Source organism: Alligator sinensis, unplaced genomic scaffold (assembly GCF_000455745.1).
Source record: "Alligator sinensis unplaced genomic scaffold, ASM45574v1 scaffold646_1, whole genome shotgun sequence".
Lineage (NCBI taxonomy): Eukaryota > Metazoa > Chordata > Crocodylia > Alligatoridae > Alligator > Alligator sinensis.
In genome coordinates, this window is record NW_005842642.1 from 274,926 (window position 1) to 296,500 (window position 21,575).

The 21,575-nt window shown below is 44.3% G+C and overlaps 1 protein-coding gene across 8 annotated transcripts in view; it reads right to left on the bottom strand.

Annotated features, from left to right (window-relative positions):
- The window catches only part of COL4A5 (collagen type IV alpha 5 chain), a 117,843-nt gene that overhangs the window by 4,158 nt on the left and 92,110 nt on the right, over nucleotides 1-21,575 (bottom strand). For 5 of the 8 annotated variants that reach the window (XM_025215389.1, XM_025215386.1, XM_025215385.1 and 2 more), the window contains 12 exons: nucleotides 17,141-17,326; nucleotides 14,798-14,806; nucleotides 11,843-11,851; nucleotides 9,872-10,005; nucleotides 8,204-8,276; nucleotides 7,997-8,068; nucleotides 7,217-7,345; nucleotides 6,794-6,892; nucleotides 3,831-4,043; nucleotides 3,369-3,546; nucleotides 1,561-1,675; nucleotides 1,049-1,221 (listed from right to left, as the gene is read on the bottom strand). In XM_025215389.1, the coding sequence (XP_025071174.1) occupies nucleotides 1,049-1,221; nucleotides 1,561-1,675; nucleotides 3,369-3,546; nucleotides 3,831-4,043; nucleotides 6,794-6,892; nucleotides 7,217-7,345; nucleotides 7,997-8,068; nucleotides 8,204-8,276; nucleotides 9,872-10,005; nucleotides 11,843-11,851; nucleotides 14,798-14,806; nucleotides 17,141-17,326 (1,390 nt within the window). The remainder of the gene's footprint in view (nucleotides 1-1,048; nucleotides 1,222-1,560; nucleotides 1,676-3,368; nucleotides 3,547-3,830; nucleotides 4,044-6,793; nucleotides 6,893-7,216; nucleotides 7,346-7,996; nucleotides 8,069-8,203; nucleotides 8,277-9,871; nucleotides 10,006-11,842; nucleotides 11,852-14,797; nucleotides 14,807-17,140; nucleotides 17,327-21,575) is intronic. The other 3 variants (XM_025215390.1, XM_025215388.1, XM_025215387.1) reach the window with 2 other exon arrangements.

Genomic DNA, 21,575 nt, shown 5'->3' on the forward strand with positions numbered 1-21,575 from the left:
TCTCATTGGAAATTAATCTGTTTCCGTGCAATAGATGGCCACTACCATTGTCTAATAGAGTGCAGGCCAACCTATTTGGTAGGTGTGCCACAAAGTAGCTCTGCACCCTCTCCAAGTGTCACTGATTCTGCCTGATCTGCTGCTCTTCTTTCTGCTCCCAGCCTGTGCTCCCTGCCTTATCTGCTGCTTTGCTTTCTGCTTCCTTCCCCATGCTCCACGCCAGATCTGTCAATGCTGCCTGTCCCCTCCCTGATCTAATGCATGCCACATAGAGAGGCTGCCTATGTCACTTGTGGCACCCATGCTGCAATTTGGCTACCCCTGCTCTAACACCTTTTGTGCATATAGCTAGTTCTGTACCATTTCTCAGTTTATCTGCATACTTGTTAATTTCTAGCATGGCGATAAAAATTGAGCCACTGGGAACTGTAAAAGAAACTGTAAGAGTAGAAGCCTGATGAGTTTGCAGAATCCTAGGATGATACTCTGGCCCCAGAGAAGTTCAGGGCAGAATTTCCACTAATGTTAGTAGAGCATGGTTTTCCTCCTGTAAATACCAGTTGCAATATTTAAGTCTGTTTAAAGTTCAAGGAAAAACCCAGAAGTGATCACTCAGGGTCAAAGTCTGCCATCATTACACTGAACAATGAGTATTCCTGAAACAGATCCATGCATTACAATGGGACTACTTTTGGAAAATGTGAAGAAGGGTTAAGAGAAAATGGACTGTAGGCCTTGGAAACAGGCAACAGAATGCACCTGAGCAAGTCTGAACAAAATGTAAAATATTTTACTAATTACGCAAGTTCTTGAAAAACTGGTCATATGAAATGCAAGACAGGTACACACACTTTGCCCAAGGTCTGACTGACATCAGGTTTTCTCATAGTTTGGGCACAAAGACAAGGGTCAAAGGTACAATAACCACACAGTTTGTAGGAATTCATAAAAAAGTTCTCAAGCAAGTTGTCTTTAAAAGTAAACCCACTTCCTCATGTATTCACTGTACTAGAAGTGATGGTTAAGAAACAAGCTTTCTTTTTCTTACCTAAACATTTCTGACATCTCTACAGTTGCCAGCCAGAAACTGTACGAGTTGGCATAGTAATTACAAGTACCACGCCCGTGACACTCAATAAAAGGGGCTGAGCGAAATTCTTCCAAACACGATCCTGGAGATGCTAAGGCCTGTCCAGAGCCCTCTGCACCTGCACTTGTGTGCTAGAAAAGAGACAACTTGTCAGTTAGATTGAGAGCTGTAAGTACCAGGAGAAGGTGCCTGGTTTCAAGAATCGTCATCTTAATCCTTTGGTGTGTTCGTTGATATAATGCAATATATGCAGTAATACCCTTAAAAAGGCAAAATTTACTAGAGTTGCCAGTTACAGTGGGGTTTGAACAGTGAGAAATAGCTGTAACATTGCAGATGCCATGGCTAGTAATGACAAGTATGTACCTTCTTAATGGCAGCCACTGTAATTTGTAACAGGAAATCCCAAAGCAGCTAGTACAAAACAGAAGTAAGTGTAATTTTTGGTGGGAGAGGGAGATGGTCCTTACCATCATGAAAGAATAACCAATCCAAAGAGAATCCCATCCTAGTGGACACGATGGTATTTGAATGGTCTGACTATGGACTGCTATGACCATGGCTGGAGCTTCACATACTACGCATCTGAATATGAGGAGAAGCAAAAAAGAAAAGAAGGACATTAAAATAATGTATTCAATTAACTGATATAAATTATGGTGCATTTTATTTCTGGAGGGTTTAAGTATTACTAGTTCAGATATAATAACCTCTCAACCAGTTCTGTAACTGAATTAAGTAGTACTGGGTCATGTTACACCGTGCATTTTAAAGTAGTCGTTCCAAATGAGTCAGTGAAACAACAGAGAGACATATCAGAACAATCTGTATATAGTATCCATAGAACAGATGAGATGTGCAGTGGCAGCATAAGCTTTCTACACTGATTTGCCTATTGTACACTAATCCTGATTTTACAGTGTCAGTAGTTAACAAGCAGAGTTGATCCTCCTATTTATGTAAGCCTGGTCCAAAGGCTACTGAAAGGTTCCCATTGGCTTCAGTGGGCCCTTAAGTCATCATCTGAGGCTGCTAACATCTATGCCAGTCAGAGAAATGGATCTTTATTTAAATCGTTCAACTACTCAAAAATGGACTCCAAGTGCACGTCCAGACAAGTGAAGACGTTTGTTTCCCTGGGGATAAGTAGCCGCAGCACACACCTTGTTGGCTGCTGAGGCCAACTGTGCTGGCACCAGCAGCCTTACCTTGTGTCCTAGGGGCTTCCCATGGCTGCAGCCATGGCAAGAAGCCTGGTCAGCAGCCGGATCTTCCAGGGTCAAACCACCACCCATGCTGCAAGGTAGCAGCATGGGGAACACCTGCATGTGAGGTGTGTAGCACTGCAGATGGGTCTGCAGCACCACATACCACACATCTGTGCTCATCTGCATGGACCCCAAATGTCAACTCCTTTCACATAAACCACACAAACAACTGATGCATGGCAGGGATGAGCAATACTGGTTACAGGTAAGATTTGAAATAGCAACCGAAAGGAAATAAATTCTTTCATTTTTATTCTTAACTAAGTGCTACCTGGACACTTAGAACCCAAATCCACTCACACAGGTTGGCTTCCCATTGGCTTCAGCTAGAGTTGTATCTATATAAGCAATGACAGTAATCGCCCAAGACTGATTCTAGGCAATGGAATATTTGCAACCAATAAAAATGTAGTTGTTTTTAAGTAGCCAGAATTCAAAATCAATTTATTTGTAATAATTTCAAAAAGATTCACTAGAATAAGGAGCAGCACTAACAGATTCAGTGGCATGCCTCCACGAAACCATAAGTATGGCATCACCATACCTTTTGGGTAATGAACTCTGCCCTCCTGTGTGTTAACAGCCTCTGACACATTACAGAGGGAAACAAACCAAATTACATTGTTAAAGCTAACTGCAAGTGCATAAATGAGAAGGCAAAGGAGGCCTTCAGTCTATTAGTACTTTTAAAATGTAGATTTAATCTGCTAATGTCAAACATCCATTGCTTCAACACTTAAATGTTTCCTAATTCAACATATCTCTCTTACACAGGGATTTAGATTCTACTCTGGGGCCTTCTTTAGATCTAGGCATAGGCATGTTACAAGTGTAACACATTCACCTCCATTAAATAATCTGTTTTTATTATTTCTCACAGAGACTGCATATAACTCATTAGTCTTTTTATCACCTCTTAATGTCCAATCTTCAGGTTCTAAACCACAAATGTCTAAGGTGTGCTACTTAACCAGAGCCCCCATCAAATCCTACAGTCTATTTTGTCTCACCGGCTAATGAATGGCTGGATACTCTTCCCAGTCAGTGGCTCCATGCTCATGGGCATTTGTTCTGGAGTGGATAGCCAGTAGGAATAGTCATTTCTTGATGCAAAATTGCAAACATTGTTGATGTTACAGAACATGAAGGGCATGGTGCTAAACCTGCGCAGACAGCTACCGGCAGTGCCTAGGAAAAAAATATTCCAACATGAATAGAGAAAGAAGGGGCATTTTCATTTCACTGTGCTTGAAGGAAATGTACATTTTTTTAGGCCATGGATTCCAGTGAGTACTGGAGATCAAGTCTATGGTAATGGTAGATCTCAGCATAACCCCTCCACCTTTATCTGAATGATCTCCTGAACTGGTATGTCCTTGGAGATCAGAAGGCACCAGAGAACTGTGAAAAGAAACCACAGTTTCTTGCCCCTTCAGAAAATTCCCACTGATACTGCATACAGTGCATCTCACCCAAGTCCTGGCCATGGGCTCTCTCATTTCCCTGGACATAGAGAAGAGAAAATCCATCGTACAGCCTTGCTGTTCCTTGTGGGCACAATGGCGCATCTGTCGTCTGGCTGTGTCGAGTTATCAGGAATCCGTGAGCAACAGAGGCTGCTCCAGGAGGACCTGGTGGGCCTTGCAAGCCGTCCGGACCAGGGGGCCCCTGTAAACCTCGTGAACCTGTTTCCGTGGTAGAAGCACAACACACGCATTTGTTCCAGTAATGTCAGCAACTCTTTTTACGTGTTTCAGCCAGGGAACGCAGAAAACCATGCACATATGCATTAGTTCTCCCCTCCACATAAGTTTAAACCTTCTGAAAACAGGAGATTATTAAAAAGATAAGTGAACATAAATGGGAATTTAGGTACTGATGCAATTACAACTCCCAACTATTGTTGTCCTCAGTAGGATCAGCAAGTGCTCAGCAGAGCTGACAAATAGCCCAAAAGAGCTTGATGCTCTCCACCCCTCCTGTTGAAACTGGGCAAGCAAGAATGCAAGACTCATAGGAACAAGATTACTCATAGGGATGGTAAGAGAGAGCATATCTCCAAGCCCAATGATCAAGATAATCTCTGGGGAGGGGAAGTCCTGAGGCTTGGTCCCTGCCCCAGGGATTGCTGGGATATTTTATCCAATGACTTTTCTATGCAAAATGCAACAGCAGTCTTTCAAGCAGGGACCATAACACAGGACTCCTCGCCCCCCACTTCTCAGGGGAGCACAGTCATCTCTGAACACCTTACCCAAAGGCCACTGAAATAAGGGGAAAGGATGCGACTGGTTTTGGAAACATGAAGTAAGTCATAACCACCATAAAGTAGAGTTCAAACATGTTTCTGTGAGCCAGCTGAGTCACTCTGAACTCCATGCTGGATTGACTGTGGACTTGCTGGAATTCTTTCCATTGTGATATCTGATCTTCTGATTCATTATTTCAATGAGAAACTTAACTCTTCATTTTGCTAGCTCCCATGCCTCCTTATTTGTGACGGTCCTCATTACAAGCCATGTGTTGTGTATACTGCAAAGAGCACACTATTAAATTCAAAATAGTGCAAAAGCTGATGCCAGCTCTGCCCCTAGGACAGTCGAAGTTACCAACTTAAGGCATCTTTAGACTAACAAAGATTGCCACAGTAGCTTAAGGAACAGACATGACTGAAGTAGCAGATACACTGGAGGGTAGGTCTAGGATTCAGAGTGACCGAGACAAATTGGAGGATTGGGCCAAAAGAAATTTCATGAGGTTCAACAAGGACAAGTGCAAAGTCCTGCAGTTGTAGTAGTCCTGGGTAGTAAAACACTGGAACAGGTTACCTAGAGAGGTGGTACAAACTCCATCCATGGATGTTTTCAAAACCCAGCTAGACAAAGCTTTGGCTGGGATGATTTAGTTGGGGATGGTCCTGCATTGAGCAGGGGTTTGGACTAGATGTGACCTCCTGAGGTCCCTTCCAACCCTAACTTTCTATGATTCTAACTGGAAAAGACATGGAACTCATTGCTGACTAGCTTCCCAAGTGGTGCTTAAAGTTGAGCATCAGTAAATTGGTATCATCACTCTTCCACATGGAAAATCATCAAGCCATGAGCACACTGAATATCAGAGTAGACAACCACATCCTTCCTCATGAGCATACTCCAACCTACATAGGAGTCACATTAGACCGTTTCCTTACCTATAAACATCACATTCAGGCAGTCAGCAGTAAAGTTTCTGCACGGGTAGCTGCCTTAAGATGGTTAGCCAGTATGACATGAGGTGCCAACTTTAAAGTGATCAGAACCACTGCACTTGCAATAATATATGCCAGGGGTCAGCAACATTTTTGGGCAAAGTGCCAAAAGCATCTGCAACCTTGACTTGTAAGATGTTGGCATGTCAGGGACGGATGGTGGAGGAGCTGTGAGGGGCCCAATCCCCAATCCTTGTTGTGGCAGTGCAGCCCTGGCCCCTTTTCTGATGTCCACCCTGAGGCGTGTGTGCCAAGCAAAATGCCTTCATGTGTCACACGCTGGCACCCATGCCAGGGATTGCCTACCCCTGGTATATGCCTCAGCAGAATATTGTGTTCCTAAATGGTCCAGAAGTCGGCATACTATAAAGCATGACACTGTACTTACTTAACAGTGCACTGAGACTTGTAACAAGTTCCACAATTTACACACACACAGATGTACTCCCTGTACTCTTGGGCATTAGACCAAAAAATAGACCAAGTGATATAAGAAGACAGACCCTAACATCATTACTGGCAACGGAGATAAGAGGTAACAAAAATCACCTCCATAAACTATTAACTGAAGACCTAAACAAATGAGAGGATCAAGAGGCTCAAAAGTCATAAAACAGTTTGTACATGAAGCCCACAAGTTGTTCAAAGAGATTGGGGATACTGAACCAAACCAGTGGGCAGTAACAGAGTGGGCCAACTGCTGGGAAAGGTCAGACGTATTTCTACAGCATTTTATACAAACACCAAACAAGTCCCCCGTTCAGCATGACCTTGACAGAAGTGTGGGTCAAGCTGAATACTGAGATCTGGATACAGACACTTCAAAACAACACTTCACACGATAAACATCTTGGACAGCTCTCTGTGTGACTGAGGTGCCCAATGAACAGCACAGCACTTAATCAAAAGCTGCAATCTTTACAAATGCTCAGATGGGGTAGATGGAATCTGCACATTTGATACCAGACAGTGGCTCGTAGATTTGGAAGTTGGTATCTGATGCCCTATGAAAGAGACTTACAAAGTCTATCCTGTTGAGATGCTTTGTTTCTCAGAATGCAACTTGACCACAAACCATGCAAGAGAGGGTCCAAGTCCCAATATTTGCCTGAATTCCCAACTAAAGCATCATTGCTTTCACATACCAACCCCCTTTCTCCTCAACAGGAACTCAGGTACTTATCATACCTGGATGGCCAGGAAGTCCTTTGTCACCTTTGCGCCCTGCTGGACCATCAAAACCGGGGAGTCCATCTCGCCCAGCATCCCCAGGAAGTCCTATTGGGCCTAGAAAAGATAAATGGACAAGTGAAAATTCAATTCTTGCAAACACATCAAAGTCTCAAGAAATAAATCCAAGCACCTAACTTAATGGTTTCTCATACAGCTTAAGACTGGAAGAGATTACTATATCTCTTGTAAATGAGGCCCTTAAATTTCACCATGTTGAGTTTACAGGTTTGTCTATGCATCCTGCTAACTTGATGCTCAGGGGGCAGGGGGCTTGGCATGTGATCAGCTATGATTTCAGCTAGCCACATGTGAAAAACAAAAAAACCAAACAAAACAGAAAAAACAAGTAACAAACCCTGCAGTTCACTAGAATCATACCTGGAAGTCCTTGTGGGCCTGGCAATCCAGGTGGCCCTTTGGCTCCAGGTTGGCCTGGAGCTCCTGGAGGACCTGGATCACCTTTATATACAAGGGTTTGTCCAGTGGGGCCAGGTAAGCCTGGTGGACCTGCAATAAAACAAGTGTATATTAGAGGTATGGACAAGCCAAGATGAAGGAGCCTGTAAGAGACAATCTGATTAGCTGAACAGCCATTTCATTTTTAAAGGTGAAACCAGTGGTGAGAAGAGAACTGATCAATGCAGAGAATACTGCAACTAGAGGTTCAAGACAAATATTTACTCTTGGGAACATTCCTGCAGAAGAGGCAACACTGGCTCTTACAGAAGCTGTTCCACAGATCAAAGGGTATGCGGAATGCAATCAGCTCCATTACTGGACTTGGATAAAGTCCTTAGCTGTGTGGTGTCCTTAAGTGAACAACCACAAATGAGAACTCAGCAGAACAAGTGCTGGATGGAGATATTGCTAGTTACTGCACTCCTGTACAGCTGATCTCCTTTAAAAGAGGAAGGTTTTAAGGAGCCTTCCTGTATTTGGGCAGTGAAGAAAGAATTTTAAGAAGCAGTGAGTGAAGTCTGTTATTTTATAAAGAGGTTTAAATTGACTACCACACAAAGAAGCCAAGTTCCACTGCTGGGATATTTCTGCCCATGCTGAGAAAGTTATCTCAAGAATGAAGTCAGATCCACCCCTTTCTGTCCAGTCCTACTTCACTGAAGGTAAGGTGATGGTAGTAACATTCACCATGATACACACCTGGTGGGCCTGCTGGGCCCTGACTACCTGTAAGGCCGACTGGTCCTGGAGGTCCAACGGGCCCCTTCATACCTGAAATGGCAAATCAGAGCAGTGAAACAGTGAAAACATGCTCCCTGGCATGTTGTGCCACGAGTGCCCAGAGCAGGCTCTACAAGGGGCCAGTGGCAAGTTCTTCAGGCTGTGCCTGAAACGTCTTTTAAGTACCTGGAAAACCTGGAACACCTGGAACCCCAGGGTCACCTTTCATTCCATTCAGACCAGGACGACCAGGATCACCCTAAACAAATAAGCTTCACAGTTATTTACTCCTCTCACCAAGGGTCTTAGAAGAAAAAGCTGTGAGATGGGACCAAGCAAGAATCTCTGGGATTCCACTAACCCAAGAGTGGGCAAGTCTTTGGGACAGAGGGACACTTAGGGAGTTTTGGTGAGCTGTCGCAGGCTGGATCAGCACCTCCCCCTCGCCCCTCCGTAACAACTCACCAAAACTCTGTAAGTGGCTCTGCCCTGTCCTCAGCCAGGTGGATGGGATGGGCTGCAGGTGGGCAGGGAGTGGCATCTGGGAGTGGGATGGGTGAGCAGGGCGCAGCAGGGCACAGCTGGGATTGCTGGGCAGTGACAATGCAGGGCCAGGGCCCTGGGCAGAGCTACAATTTGCTCCCTGTGTACAATTTGCCCCTGCAATGGGCACTGCTTACAAGGCACGGGCATGCAGGAAGCGAACTGCAGCCCTGCCCTGGGCACCGACCCTGTGCTGTCACCGCTCAGCAATCCCAGGGTCTCCATGGAGACTGGCCCAGGATCCCTGCAGGTAGGGAGTGCTCAGCTGGATGGCTGGGATGGGGCTACAGGTAGTGCCACTGGGAACGGGACAGGTGGGCAGGGCCGGGGCCAGGATCACAGGGTGGAGACAGCACAGAGCTGGGGCGCAGGGCAGAGCTGTGATCCACTCCCTGCATGCCCCTGTCTGCGGAACTGGCGCTCATTGAGTCTCTGCACCAGGCCCCAGCCCCACACTGTCACTGCCCTGTGATACCAATTCCAGCCTTGCCCCACCCGGCCATCCTGCTCCCGGACACTGCTCCCCAGTTCCATCTGTCTGCCCTGCCCCTGCAGGTCCCAAACCAGTCTCCATGGAGACCCTGGCCACCTGCTCCGTTTGGAGCCCCCTGTGGTGCATGCAGGGCGGACAGGCCAGTATGCCAGGGCAGCTGGGCCATATCCAGTGGTGGCTGTAGAGCAGGGGTGGCAGCAGCAGCTAGAAGGAGCCACTGCTGTGGGGCCTGCTGGGAAGTGAGCCCGGCCACTGTGCTGCCCCTGCCCTGCCATGCACTGGGACTAGCCACATGCACCACCGCCCAGCCTGCCCCCCACACCTGGGCTGGGTGGGGCCTGTGGGCTGTATTTTGCCCACCTCTGCAATAACCTTAGTGGATGTGGAAGCTTTGAGCAAGGCAGCCAACAGCACCATGGGCTTTCAGCAGCCACTGCCCCCTAAGGTGCAGCAGCCTTCACCTCCCTTATTCTATCTAGGACCACATCCAAGAGGCCACCATGGTAGACACATTTGGCATACTCCCATGGCGGCTGGAGGGATGGGACTAGGAGGGGGAAGCAGAGAACCAGTGGGGCATTAACTACTTTTCTTCTCACTATGAAGGTATGTCCAGTGAGTGGGAAAGGGATGCAGATGCCCCCAACCCTCTTCTCACTCCCTCACTGAAGGCCAGGCTCTGGGCGGGCCCAGTGTGTTAGAAACCACTGTCTGGCTCCACATTCACTCTATGATAAAATTATTTTTCCAGTTAGAATGCTTCACATGTGGATCTATTTAAAAATGAAACACTCCTTGCTAGAAGATCCTCGTTGTACCTGACGACCATGGGGTCCTTGATCTCCTTTCAGACCAGGCAGGCCAGGCTGGCCAGGCAGACCTGGGTTTCCTTTTTCCCCTTGAAGTCCTCCACTTCCCGGGGGTCCTCGGGGACCTTCCGGACCTGGTGGACCTTGACATTGCATAACAGATATTCATAGATCAGTACATGTCAGCCTTCCTCAGATTAGTGCATTCATTATATTCATTATATTTGCATAGAAGACTGCAGTTTAGCTTCTACCTTTCTCCCAAGGAAGAGTGCATGGCGGGGGCCAGTCTAAAAGGGAGCACATATGATGTTCTCTATTTTGAGTGTTACCTCAACTGATTAAATTCCTCTAAGGCCACTATCAGAACCAGGTCAACAATGTAAAATGCTGTCACCTTTGGCAACGAGAGTTTGCTACTACCACTAAGGGAAGCAGAAGCCTATTGTGTTCAGTGCTGAGTTTGGCTCTTGCCTGAGGAGACCCCAAGCCAGCTTCTCTTGAAGGCTAGCCCAGTGCAGGGTGGCAACAGAGACAGTGGTGCAGATCAGGGGAGAACCTTTCCTTACACCCAACTTCAGGGGAGAAGGCCTCCTTCAAGTATCTCTGTCATCTCCAATCATCAGGTGGATTTCACCAGATAAACCAAATAGAGGTTTTACATTAGTTTGAATTATTTTCCCTCTGTGGCTAAGTCAAGACATTCAGGAGGTTTAATTGGATTCAAAATGGCCACCCAATTTAAACTTAGATCGTCCTGGTGCTGACCTTACACTTACGGACCCTGTCTCAGTGACTGGCAATCAGTGTAAAGCTGTAACAGAACACAAGTTCCATGCACACAACACAGTCTAAAAATTGCAGAACCTGGTTTAAGATAAATCTGGATCTATCTAGTACCAGGCGTGTTCAATTTAGATCAAACTGGTGCATGAAACTTGTGTCCACTTCCCTTGCACTGCCCTGGGGTTGGGAAAACCAACCACTGGCCCCAGCCCCAGGGCTGTTCTTTTCACTTCCTTCTCCCCCTGCACTGGGCTATTTTTTGTCATTGCCTAGTTACCAGGATAGGTTGTGCACAGTGGGAACAAGTCAGTGGGGCTAGTTTCTGAACATCATCTCAGGCTCAGCAGTGAGGTGATACACATGTCCCATGTGTATGCTTAAGGAAAAAAATGTAATCCAACAACATTTCTCCACTGAAAAGTAGGAGCGTTTAGATTAGACTCTGGAAATTACATTGTGCTGTCAATGATAGTGAAGATGAAGTATTCTGTTATCAATATTTACATATAAGTTCAAAACAGCAGCTCAAGCTCACATAGTGTTCTTGAAACCAAGGGACCCAATCAGACCACTTCATCTTTGTGCCACAGTGAAAAATAGAGGGTCACTTTTACCATTTGTAGCAAATAGAAACCGCATAACAAGTAACTGGAAAGCGCTGATATGATTTATTATTGAAATTATATATAAGATAATAAATAGGATTCTCTCTTTGCATAATTTTCTCTTTGCTAATAATGTCATAAGATTTTATGAATGTATCAGCTTTTCAATTCTTCTGAAACCTTTAATAATTTCTTTAAAGTTGTCATAGAGACATGTACGAAGAATGGATTTGATGGATTAGATTACCACATGCAATTCTGAAGAGCATTGAGTAATTAAACCCCTGATACAGTTTTCTTTTTAATTCACCAGGATTTTTATACCACATTTCCAACATGTCCTGCAGTTGTCAGCTGCAGAAACATGTCACCATACAAGTGTTTCTTTTCAGAGAAAAATGGGTCCAGTAGTACACACATGCCAAGAAAAGAATGACAGGTTACCTTCTCAGGAATGCTAACTGTAAGCATGAAGACTGCTGGGTAACCACAGCCCTTAAAAATATCATCCCTGAATTACAGAAAACACCCATTTCTCTTGTGACAAATGCAATACAGTAAAACAAATTGACCGAGTGAAGAGTCTAACCTGGAGGACCTGGAAGGATCAGAGTTCACCAAAGCCCAATGATCGATGTTAGAAGGATCAGACATCACACACAGTATAAAACAAGATTGCTAGTTAGAAGTAGTACAGATGATAGCATATACACTAAACAATAACCCATTTCACCAGTATATTTTGTATTTACAAGGTAATCAACATGCATGCAAAAAACATACATGAGTAAACACAGGTGCATATTTTCTCATACAACTTATTCTGGTGATTAGGCTGCTAAGGCCAACATGACACTCTTCATTAAACAAGGAACTTAAAGCTTTACTGAAGAGCATGTTATTGCTTTAATATTACAGCTGAGGTCAGCTGCCAGTTAGTCTTATGCAAACCATTTCACTGACAATACTCGGATTTCACTGGTCTGGAGTCTGATGGACACGTAGTTAAACTGCCAGAGACTCAGGCTTTTTGGGTGAAATTCACTCCTAGGAGGACAGCTAGCAAAGGACTAATCAGCACTTCAGTCCTACCGCACAGGTCTGAATGCCACTTGTGAATGGAAGCTGAGGAGTGGAAAGCTTATGGGCTATGGAAAAAAATGGACCCCACCCCCTGTATTTGAAGATGGTATGAGAAATTCAATACACAGAAAATAACACAGGAGATGAACATATATATTTAGAATTTGTTCTCCTGTTGGTATTGTTCACTCTTGATAAAAAAGCTGTAACACACTCAGAAATCTGAGTTCCTCCTTTTGCAATGCAGGCAATTACTGATATTCTCCCTTGCCATACTCCCTAATTAATACATTTTTTAGATCCAGTGCCATGTACATATTTTAATGTCAGTGAAACGACTGACATATTTGTAACATGCAATGTTCAGCTAAAAATACAATAAATACATGTCTGATTTATCTCAATGATCTATTTTTCTATATACTTGGCAAGTCATACTTTATTAATATTAGCTTTAAAAGAGTTAAAAATAAAGACAAAGACACCTCGTTGCTTGTTAATGTTAATTTCCCATAAAATGCAATTCATTCTCTCAAAGTTTTGCTATGATTTACAAGTATGATGGACAACTGGCTGAAAGTTTCTGCTGAGTCTGGCGATTATGAATATCTTGTTTGGAGATGGAACTGATGCTGGGCCTCTCTTGAAGTACCAGGCTCCACTACATGATGGTTTGTAGCACAGATAGAACCATAGTTGGATAAAAAGATGAAACCACATGAATGTTTTATATATGATCTTGAGCAAGATGTTTCTTTAGGTAGCCAGACAAGAGAGGCTGCCTGGTACCTTAATTCTCTAGGTGGACACTTAACACTGAATTTGATTTATTGCTAAGATCACATTGGTTGTTTCTGAGAAGTCATCACAGCAAAACTTTCAAGAGGTCAGAGTTATTACCTAGGAATGCCAAGTCATTTTCATTTTAAGGGCAGATATTGGGACCTTGAGGGGATCTAACTGGTGCTGCATGTTTGCAGATTACTATTAAAGTAAGTTTGCAGAAGTAAGCTAAATGCTTACAAAAACACTCCCCCTCTGCGGAGAAAGGAGGGGGTGGAGGCAATATGCTTTGGTTTAGTCAAAATAGCACCTGACAAAGGAAGAGCCTCCTTAGTTCTGCTCACCATGTACTAGTAAAATCAGGCCAGGAAAAAAAGGGCTTTCCTATATGTGACAATGATGATAAGGTCTGAGTTTAAAGCACAATAATTCTGGTGTAGTTCCCTGCAGACAGTCTTATTCTGGTCTGACTACCTTTTTTGGTCTAGCTCCTGTCATCTGGGATCATTTATAATCAACAACTGCAGGTGATAAAACAAGAGACTTAAAATTTAACTAATCTGCAAACCATGCTTATATAAGGAGGAGTGGGAATAGTGTGCAGCATACTGAATTTAGAGTGTGTGGGGAGGGGAAGGAGGGAGGGAATCTTACTTTTCCCTTTAAATTGCACTGGGAAAAATATGACAAACTTGTTTCTTAGCCAGAGGCACAATCTTGCAGGCTGCACAAAGCTTCTAATAAGGTGCTACCTGCCTATGGCATTGAAGGGAAAAAGGCACCCTGCATTTTGAAGGATTAGCCCCTTGACAATAGGGATGGCAGTCTGAAAGCTTGCATTTGGCTCTCCCGTACTAATGTTGTCCAAGAAGATTTTAAGAGAAGAAAAATGAAGGTAACTGCTTATAAAATATACAATTTTAATAGCAGAGTTACCTTAAATATGGGGCAGGTTAGGATTGAAATGCTAAAGGCAAGAATATTATTAAATAGGCAGTATTATGCAAAGCAAACAGAGGGCCTTAGGATACCAAAAGTTTAGAACTCATCTGGGGTAACTCTGGATAACAGAAAAAAACATAGCTAAGGAGCTTTAGACTTAATGACTTTTAGCTCTGGGTGTAAGTTGTATTTTTTTTTGTGGTATTGGTATATATTTTGAGGCATGTTGATAGACTTGCATAGATTGCTTATCAGGAATAAGACAGAGTAAAAGTGATGTTATTTTGAGATCAGAATCTTCTATTCAAAATGCAACCCAGCACTCCTGATACTGCTTGAGGTACCCAATAGACCATGCTTTGTTACAGTGATATACTGCTGTTAGGATTTGCTATTTTCATAACCATGCAAATATTTTAATTTAGCATTAAAACAGAGTCATTAACATTTTTTGACGGTTCTTAAATTACCAGCATTGCTGCACATAAGTCTTTTGGGATCGAAACATTAGAAGTACTTATTTGAGCCACTTTTAGCCAAACCCACTCAAATAAGAGTAGTTTAAATAATTAAAAATAAAAAAGAATTGGCAACATAGTACCCTTCCAAAGGAAGGGATGGAGAATGACTTGGCATACCTAGTCTTAATGATCTACATTTATACACCGAAAAAGGTTTTTTGAAGTATATACATTCAACTTCATGCAAAGTTACTATTTGCAGTTAAGGGGCTAACCTGAGGGACCTGGGAGGAGGGGGTCAAAGTTCACCAAGGTCATCATTAACACAGGGGAAAAACATCAAAACTGTTAGAAATGTCAACAAACTAAAGAATTAAGTTAACCATTGCATTTAGATTTAGCTCAATATTCCTTCACATACAGTATGCAAATGCCAAGCTATTATTGTTCACGGTCAATAACAAATACTTGGATACAAACGGTGTTGTGATATCTGGCTTTGCTGGTGTAGCAAAATGACCCACTCTCATCAATCCAAATTTATCCTAGGAGCAACTCACAGGTTTGAATTTGCCCTGTTATTTTCTACTACTCTTAGAATGGATCCAGAAGTCAACAACAAACAATGGATGCACTCAAGCTTTGTTTTTATTTATTTCCTTAGAAGTGGGATAATTGGACAGCAACACAGCTGCTTTTGTGACTAGCTGCCTTATGCTGAAATGTTACAAAAGCAGCATCCCAACAATGGGCTACATTATCATTTAGAACAAAAGACTGAAGTGCCGATTGTACCAGAACTGCAATAATAGCTTGGTTTATCCGCATTAGTCCATGCACAACTGAGCAAGACAAACATTTCACTTTATATACTACATGCATCAAAAACAGAAATGAGAGAGAGAAAGAGAACAAACATGGCTGAGTAGAGCTTCACTGGCATTTTCTAATTAACATAACCTAACTCCACATGAAAAGATGTTCCTGGCCTCCGATCTCACCAAATGATTTAGGTCAGTAATCACTTTGTTTATGCAGAGAAGCATAAAGAAGATAAGAGGCCCACAGCAAAATATGGGATGACAAGAGGTTCATCATTTAGTTACTTTCTATATGGGGGATAACTTTTAGTGCAACTTGTTTATTTTTTTAAATAAAGGCTCTGATCTTTGTGGGGAAGCACCTAGCTGTCTGATGAATGACTTTATTGTCATAACACTTAGGACCTACATACCACTTCTACCCTAAAATATCAAAAGGCTGGACTGTCATAGTTTTTAGTGAACTACAGCAAGTGGTGTTTTGTCAAAGCTGAAATGTGCTGTGAGAATGTTACCAGTTTTAACAAAATTACATTTTGAAAAATTAATTGGGTGAAAAAATGTGTTTCACATAAGTATAATGACCATTCTGCAAATGTCCTAACTCAGTGTTTACTTTTCTCATGCAAAACATTTACTAGTGGAAAAGTTTCTAAATTCCTGCAAAATTTAATTTAAAAAATCATATCCATTTTTCTATTTGCGGACCAGCAAAAAAGGGAAAAAAAGTAATAAAAACAAATGAATTTTAACATTTTGCCTTTCCTTAGCAGAAAAGTGTATCATAACTTTGGTAACTAACTGCTTTCAAATCTAGGTCTTTGAGTAATGAAAAGACACTAAACCAGCCCTTTATTTCTGACAAGCATTATAATAATAATTTATAAGTAGACAAGATAAACAAATAATCTTTCTCCAGAATATACCAGGGACCTGCTCAGCCAAGTTAGCAAAGGATGGCATTTTGTCATTCCCAGAATTAGTAGATGCAGGAACAAAATGCAAACATGGAATGAAAAGATGAAGACTGGATGGTGGTGCACTGAGTCCACTGGAACGGTGTGACGCGATGGAACAATGATTTGCATACATGAGGTTGAGATGAAAAGGCCGCTATCCAATTTGCTCATGCTGTGATTCTAACATGAATTTGATTTTCATGGGTCTGAGAACGATGGAGTTTATTACTTGTATTTTTGTGCACAATGAAATTTGTTGATCAAGTGACTGTGTTGCAAAGACATTTGGCAGATGCTGCGGAAGTCAATTTGGTGCTCTCTAGATTAGTGGCTTTCAACCTGTGGTCCTCTAAGGGGTCCACAAAAGATAGCTATGGTCAATCAAAAGTATGTAAATACCCACACTTACAATTCAAAGGGGTCCACACCTTCATTCAAAATTTCTAAGGGGTCTGCATCTCTGTTCGAAATTTTTTAGGGGCCCTCAAATGACAAAAGGTTGAAAACCACTGCTCTAGATGATTGCTGTGACAGCATGCTGAGAATCTCAAGTATATATATATATCAGTGTATTATATTTTGCTGCCAGGTATCAGAGATTAATAGAATTTGTGATTTAAAATTTTTTTTCTTCTATATTGCTACTTTTGCAAACAAAGTCCTTTGGGTGTTGGCAAACATATTAGAAGTTAGACTGTAGAAACACTTGGCCTGAACTGTCAGCCAAACAGTATATTAAAAGAGCTGATCAGAAATTGAGACATTCTAAAGGCTGATAACCTGCCAGCAAGATAGAGAGTTTTTGATAGAGGTTGACTGTTATGGGTGACATTCCTACCTGATGTTCCTGGTATGCCTTGGGGGCCAGGACTACCTTTAGGACCTTCTAGAGGTGGCCCAGGGGGGCCTGGTAGACCTGCTGGACCTTGAGGACCAGGGAATCCCTGGAAACCTGGTTCACCCTTTAGACCTGGACGTCCAGGGACTCCTGGAGGACCAGGCAATCCCATTTCACCCTTCTGCCCTGTTAAACCAAACAGCCATATTAATTAACATGTTAAAACTAGTTAGTCAGATGTAAAATATCCAAACTTCAGTTGTGGCTCTAGGGCCTAATTTACCTCTTGTTTATAAAAGTGTAAATCTGACAACATGTCAGTTATATGCCAGTTTAGTTATGGAGGTATGCCAGTTTAAATTTGGTATACGTGAGAGGAGAATCAGACAAGCAGATTCCAAGATCTAGGAATTTTTACAGGAAAACAAATATGATAAAATTTGTGACGTGCTACTCTGCTACTCTGTAAACCAATGATGATCTAACTCACCAGTCTCTGCCCTGCTTCTGACTAAATATTTAATGGACATGACATCATTGTGGAACAGGGGTGGGCAAAATGTGGCCTGCAGGCCAGATGCGGCCCACCAGGGCATTCTATCCAGCCTGCGGGGCCCCTAAAATAATTTAGAAAATTAATATTTATCTGCCCCAGGCTGCCTGTCACAAGGCTCTTGATGGCTTGCCAAAACTCAGTAAGCAGCCCGAAACTCAGTAAACTCTACCTGAAATAATTGCCCACCCCTGTTGTGGAGAAATATCCCAATATGAAGATTTTCCAATTTTCATATAGCATACTGCAGAAAATTAAGATGTATTGGGTATTTTTTTCAAAAGTCTCAAAACAATGTAGGAGTCTTAGTCTCACTGAAAGTCAATGAGACCAAGGTTCCCAAATCAGTTTTGAAGACTGGAAACTATGGCGCACACATTCAACACAACATAGTACAAGTACAATATTCAATGCTATAAATTCAACTCTCTTATAGTGGATTTTGGTGGGTTTTTTGCTTAATGACCAGGAATCTGGGTTTTCCATTTCCCATGGAAAAAAGCAGATTTTCCCCTCTAAAGGAGAAAAACCTGGAAAAACCATGGGTTTCCTCTTGTAGGCTGGCAGTTTCAGCCTGCAAGGGGCTGCAGGGAGAGGGAGGAGGGTGATCAGAGGCAAGGGGTGCTACGTGCATTTGCATGCACACACATACACGTGGTCAGCAATGCAACCAGGCAGTGTGGTGGAGAGCTGCTCCTACAGCTTCATGCAGGTAAATCTACAGGGAGGCACAGGTGATATGTGGAGGCAGCAGCGTGGGGCATAGGTGATGGATTAGGGGGGCTGGGTGAACATAGGCAATATGTTGGGAGGGCAGCGGGGTGTCACAAGCCCCCCCAAATTTCTGTTCCCACAGTGGGACACAGGGCTACAGCCTGGCCAGACCAACACCAGGCACCAACACTCCACAGAGTTGTGCCCCCCACTGCTGCCAGGCAGGCAGGGGGCACCTCACCTTGGTGGCCATGGCGGTGCGGCACTCCTGCCCTGTACCAGGTCCTGCCCACTGGGCTGGGAAGGTGGCTCCTACCCAATGCCAGTCTGGCCACGCTGCAGCCCCAAGCCCTGGTATGGGCACAGAAATCTGGGGTGGGGGCATGTGCTCCCCCTGGTCCAGTGACACATCACTTATGGTATTGCTTATTCCCTCACACCCCCAGCCCCACACACCGACCCCCTACCTCACAAGCCTCCTTCCCCACACACTGGGGAGCTGAGGCCTGGGGGTGGCAGCAGGTCAGGAATGAGGGGCACCAGCCAGGCTGGGGAATGGGGGACTGTAGGTCAGGAGTGAGGGGCACTGGAATGGGCAGGGAGATGTGGGTCAGGAGTGAGGGGCACCTGCAGGACAGGTTATGGGTTGGGAGTAAGGGACACCAGCAGGGCTGGGGTCTGGGTGGGGGATGGAAGACAGTCACCTCCAGATCCAGACGTTGCAGACATAGATGTCACACTACTGGTATAACTCCCCCAGTGCAGCTGGGAAACAGGTATGATGCCCTAACATCACTGAGAGAGAGTACAGCAATGGGGGCCACGTCCACAGCTACCACCAGGTGGGCTGAGAGGCAACTGGGCAGCCAGAGAAGATGCTAAGTCATTGTGGTGGGCGACTCCCCACTTAGAGGAACGAAGGGAACCATCTGCTGCCCGGATTCTACAGTATGGGAGGTATGCTGCCTGCCCAGAGCTAGGATTGAGGCTTCCAGACTTAAATTAGGCCCACTGACTACTACCCCATGGTCTGACTACATGGCTCTGGGAGACAGGCTTAGAGGCTCGGGGGCACAAGTAGTTTTTCTCATCGGTCCTCCAGGTCAGTGGCCATGCCCAGCACCATGGCAACTGCATTGAGAAGGTCAACTCACTGTTTCGGAGCTGGTGCCACCGTGCGGGTTTCAGTTTTCTACACCATGATCCTTACTTCCAGGATAAGACCTTACTGGGATGGGACGGCCTACATCTCTTTCCAAAAGGTAAGAGTCTATTCTCTTACAGGTTGGAAGACCTCCTATGTAGAGCTTTAAACTAGCTTTGTCAGGGAATGGGGATGCCGAGGTCAGGACAAGATTGGGTAGGACAAGTCACAAACTGCATGCTGGAAATGATCAGGTAAGCACTAAGGGGCCCATTAGGAATCAGGATAGGAGAATATTAAGGACACCTATCGGGGGCCTTAGGTGTCTCTATACGAATGCTAGAAGTATGGGAAACATGCAAGAGGAACTCGCATTCCTGACAAAGACCTTGACCTGGTTGGTGTAATAGAAACCTGGTGGGACCCTACCCATGACTGGGCAGTGAGCACTGAAGGATACAGGCTATACAGGCAGGACAGATTGGGGAAGAAAAGGGGGGGTGTTGTTCTATATGTTAGGGAACATTATACATCCTCTGTAATAAAGATGTGGGTAAAGGATGGGCAAATTGAAGTCCTATGGGTCAGACTACAAGGGGGTAGGGGTGAAAGGGACTTGGTAGTGGGGGTCTACTACAGACCCCCACACTGGGGGGAAGAGTTAGACCTAGAATTCTTAAAATAGCTCTCAAGGGCAGTATGCTCAAAAGACCTAGTTGTCATGGGTAACCTAAATTACCTGGACATCTGCTGGGAGGAGCAGTCGGCCAGGTCTGCCCGTTCACGTAGGTTCTTAACCTGCATACAGAACCTGCATCTAACACAGGAGGTATGCAGTCCCACTAGGGGAGATGCCTTACTTGACTTGGTGCTGGCCTCAGGGGAGGACTTGGTGGGGGAGCTAAAGGTACAAGGTAACTTAGGGGATAGTGACCACCAGTTGATAGGATTCACTATCTGGCATAAGGTGGGAAAGACAAATAGTAGGGCAGTAGTGCTAGACTTCCAGAAGGCCAACTTCAACAAGCTCAGGAGATTGGTTAGGGTGGGACTGAGGGGTAATCACATCTGTGAGATGGGGGTCTAAGAAGGGTGGAAGTTCCTCAAAGGATTGGGGCACAAAGGGACACCATCCCAGTACATGCAAAGGGAGGCAAAAGAGCCAAAAAACCTTCTTGGCTGAACAGGGAAATCCAGGAGAGCCTTCAGAGGAAAAAAGGGGCCTACGGGCTGTGGAAGCAGTGGGCAGCCACCAAGGAGGAGTATACCTACTTGGCTCGCGCTTTCAGGTAAGCAGTGAGAAAGGCCAAAGCAGATACAGAACTCAGTTGGCAACAAAGATTAAGGATAACAAAAAGTCCTTCTTTAAGTACACGGGGAGCAGGAAAAAGGTGCAGGGTAACATAGGGCTGCTACAGAATAGACTAGGGCAATTCATAAGTGATAGGATGGAAAAAGCAGATCTCTTAAATACTTTCTTTGCTTCTGTTTTCCTGGACATGGACACAAATGCACCTCCCAATGAGCCTTCAGCCTGGAGTGAGAGTAATACCAATCTACCAACGGTCAGCACTAACCTACTGAAGGGGCACTTGGAAGGGCTGGACGTATTTAAGTAGGCAGGCCCTGACAATCTTCACCCAAGGGTACTAAAGGAATTGGCCGATGACATAGCAGAACCACTGGTGCAGCTGTTTGTGTGTTTGTGGCACTTGGGACAGGTCCCAGAGGACTGGAAAGGGGCCAACGTGGTCCCTATCTTCGAGAAGGGGAGGAAGGAGGATCAGGGTAATTAAAAGCCAGTTAGCTTCACCTCTAATCTCAGCAAGACCTTAGAAAAAATCATAAGGGATCACATTTGCAGGGGGCAAGTGGGTAACACAATGGTAAGGGGCAACCAGCATGGGTTTATAGCAGGCAGATCCTGCCTGACTAACCTGGTCTCTTTTTATGACCAGGTCACAAAGTGCTTAGGTGCAGGGGAGGAAGTAGATATTATTTACCTGGATTTTAAAAAGGCTTTT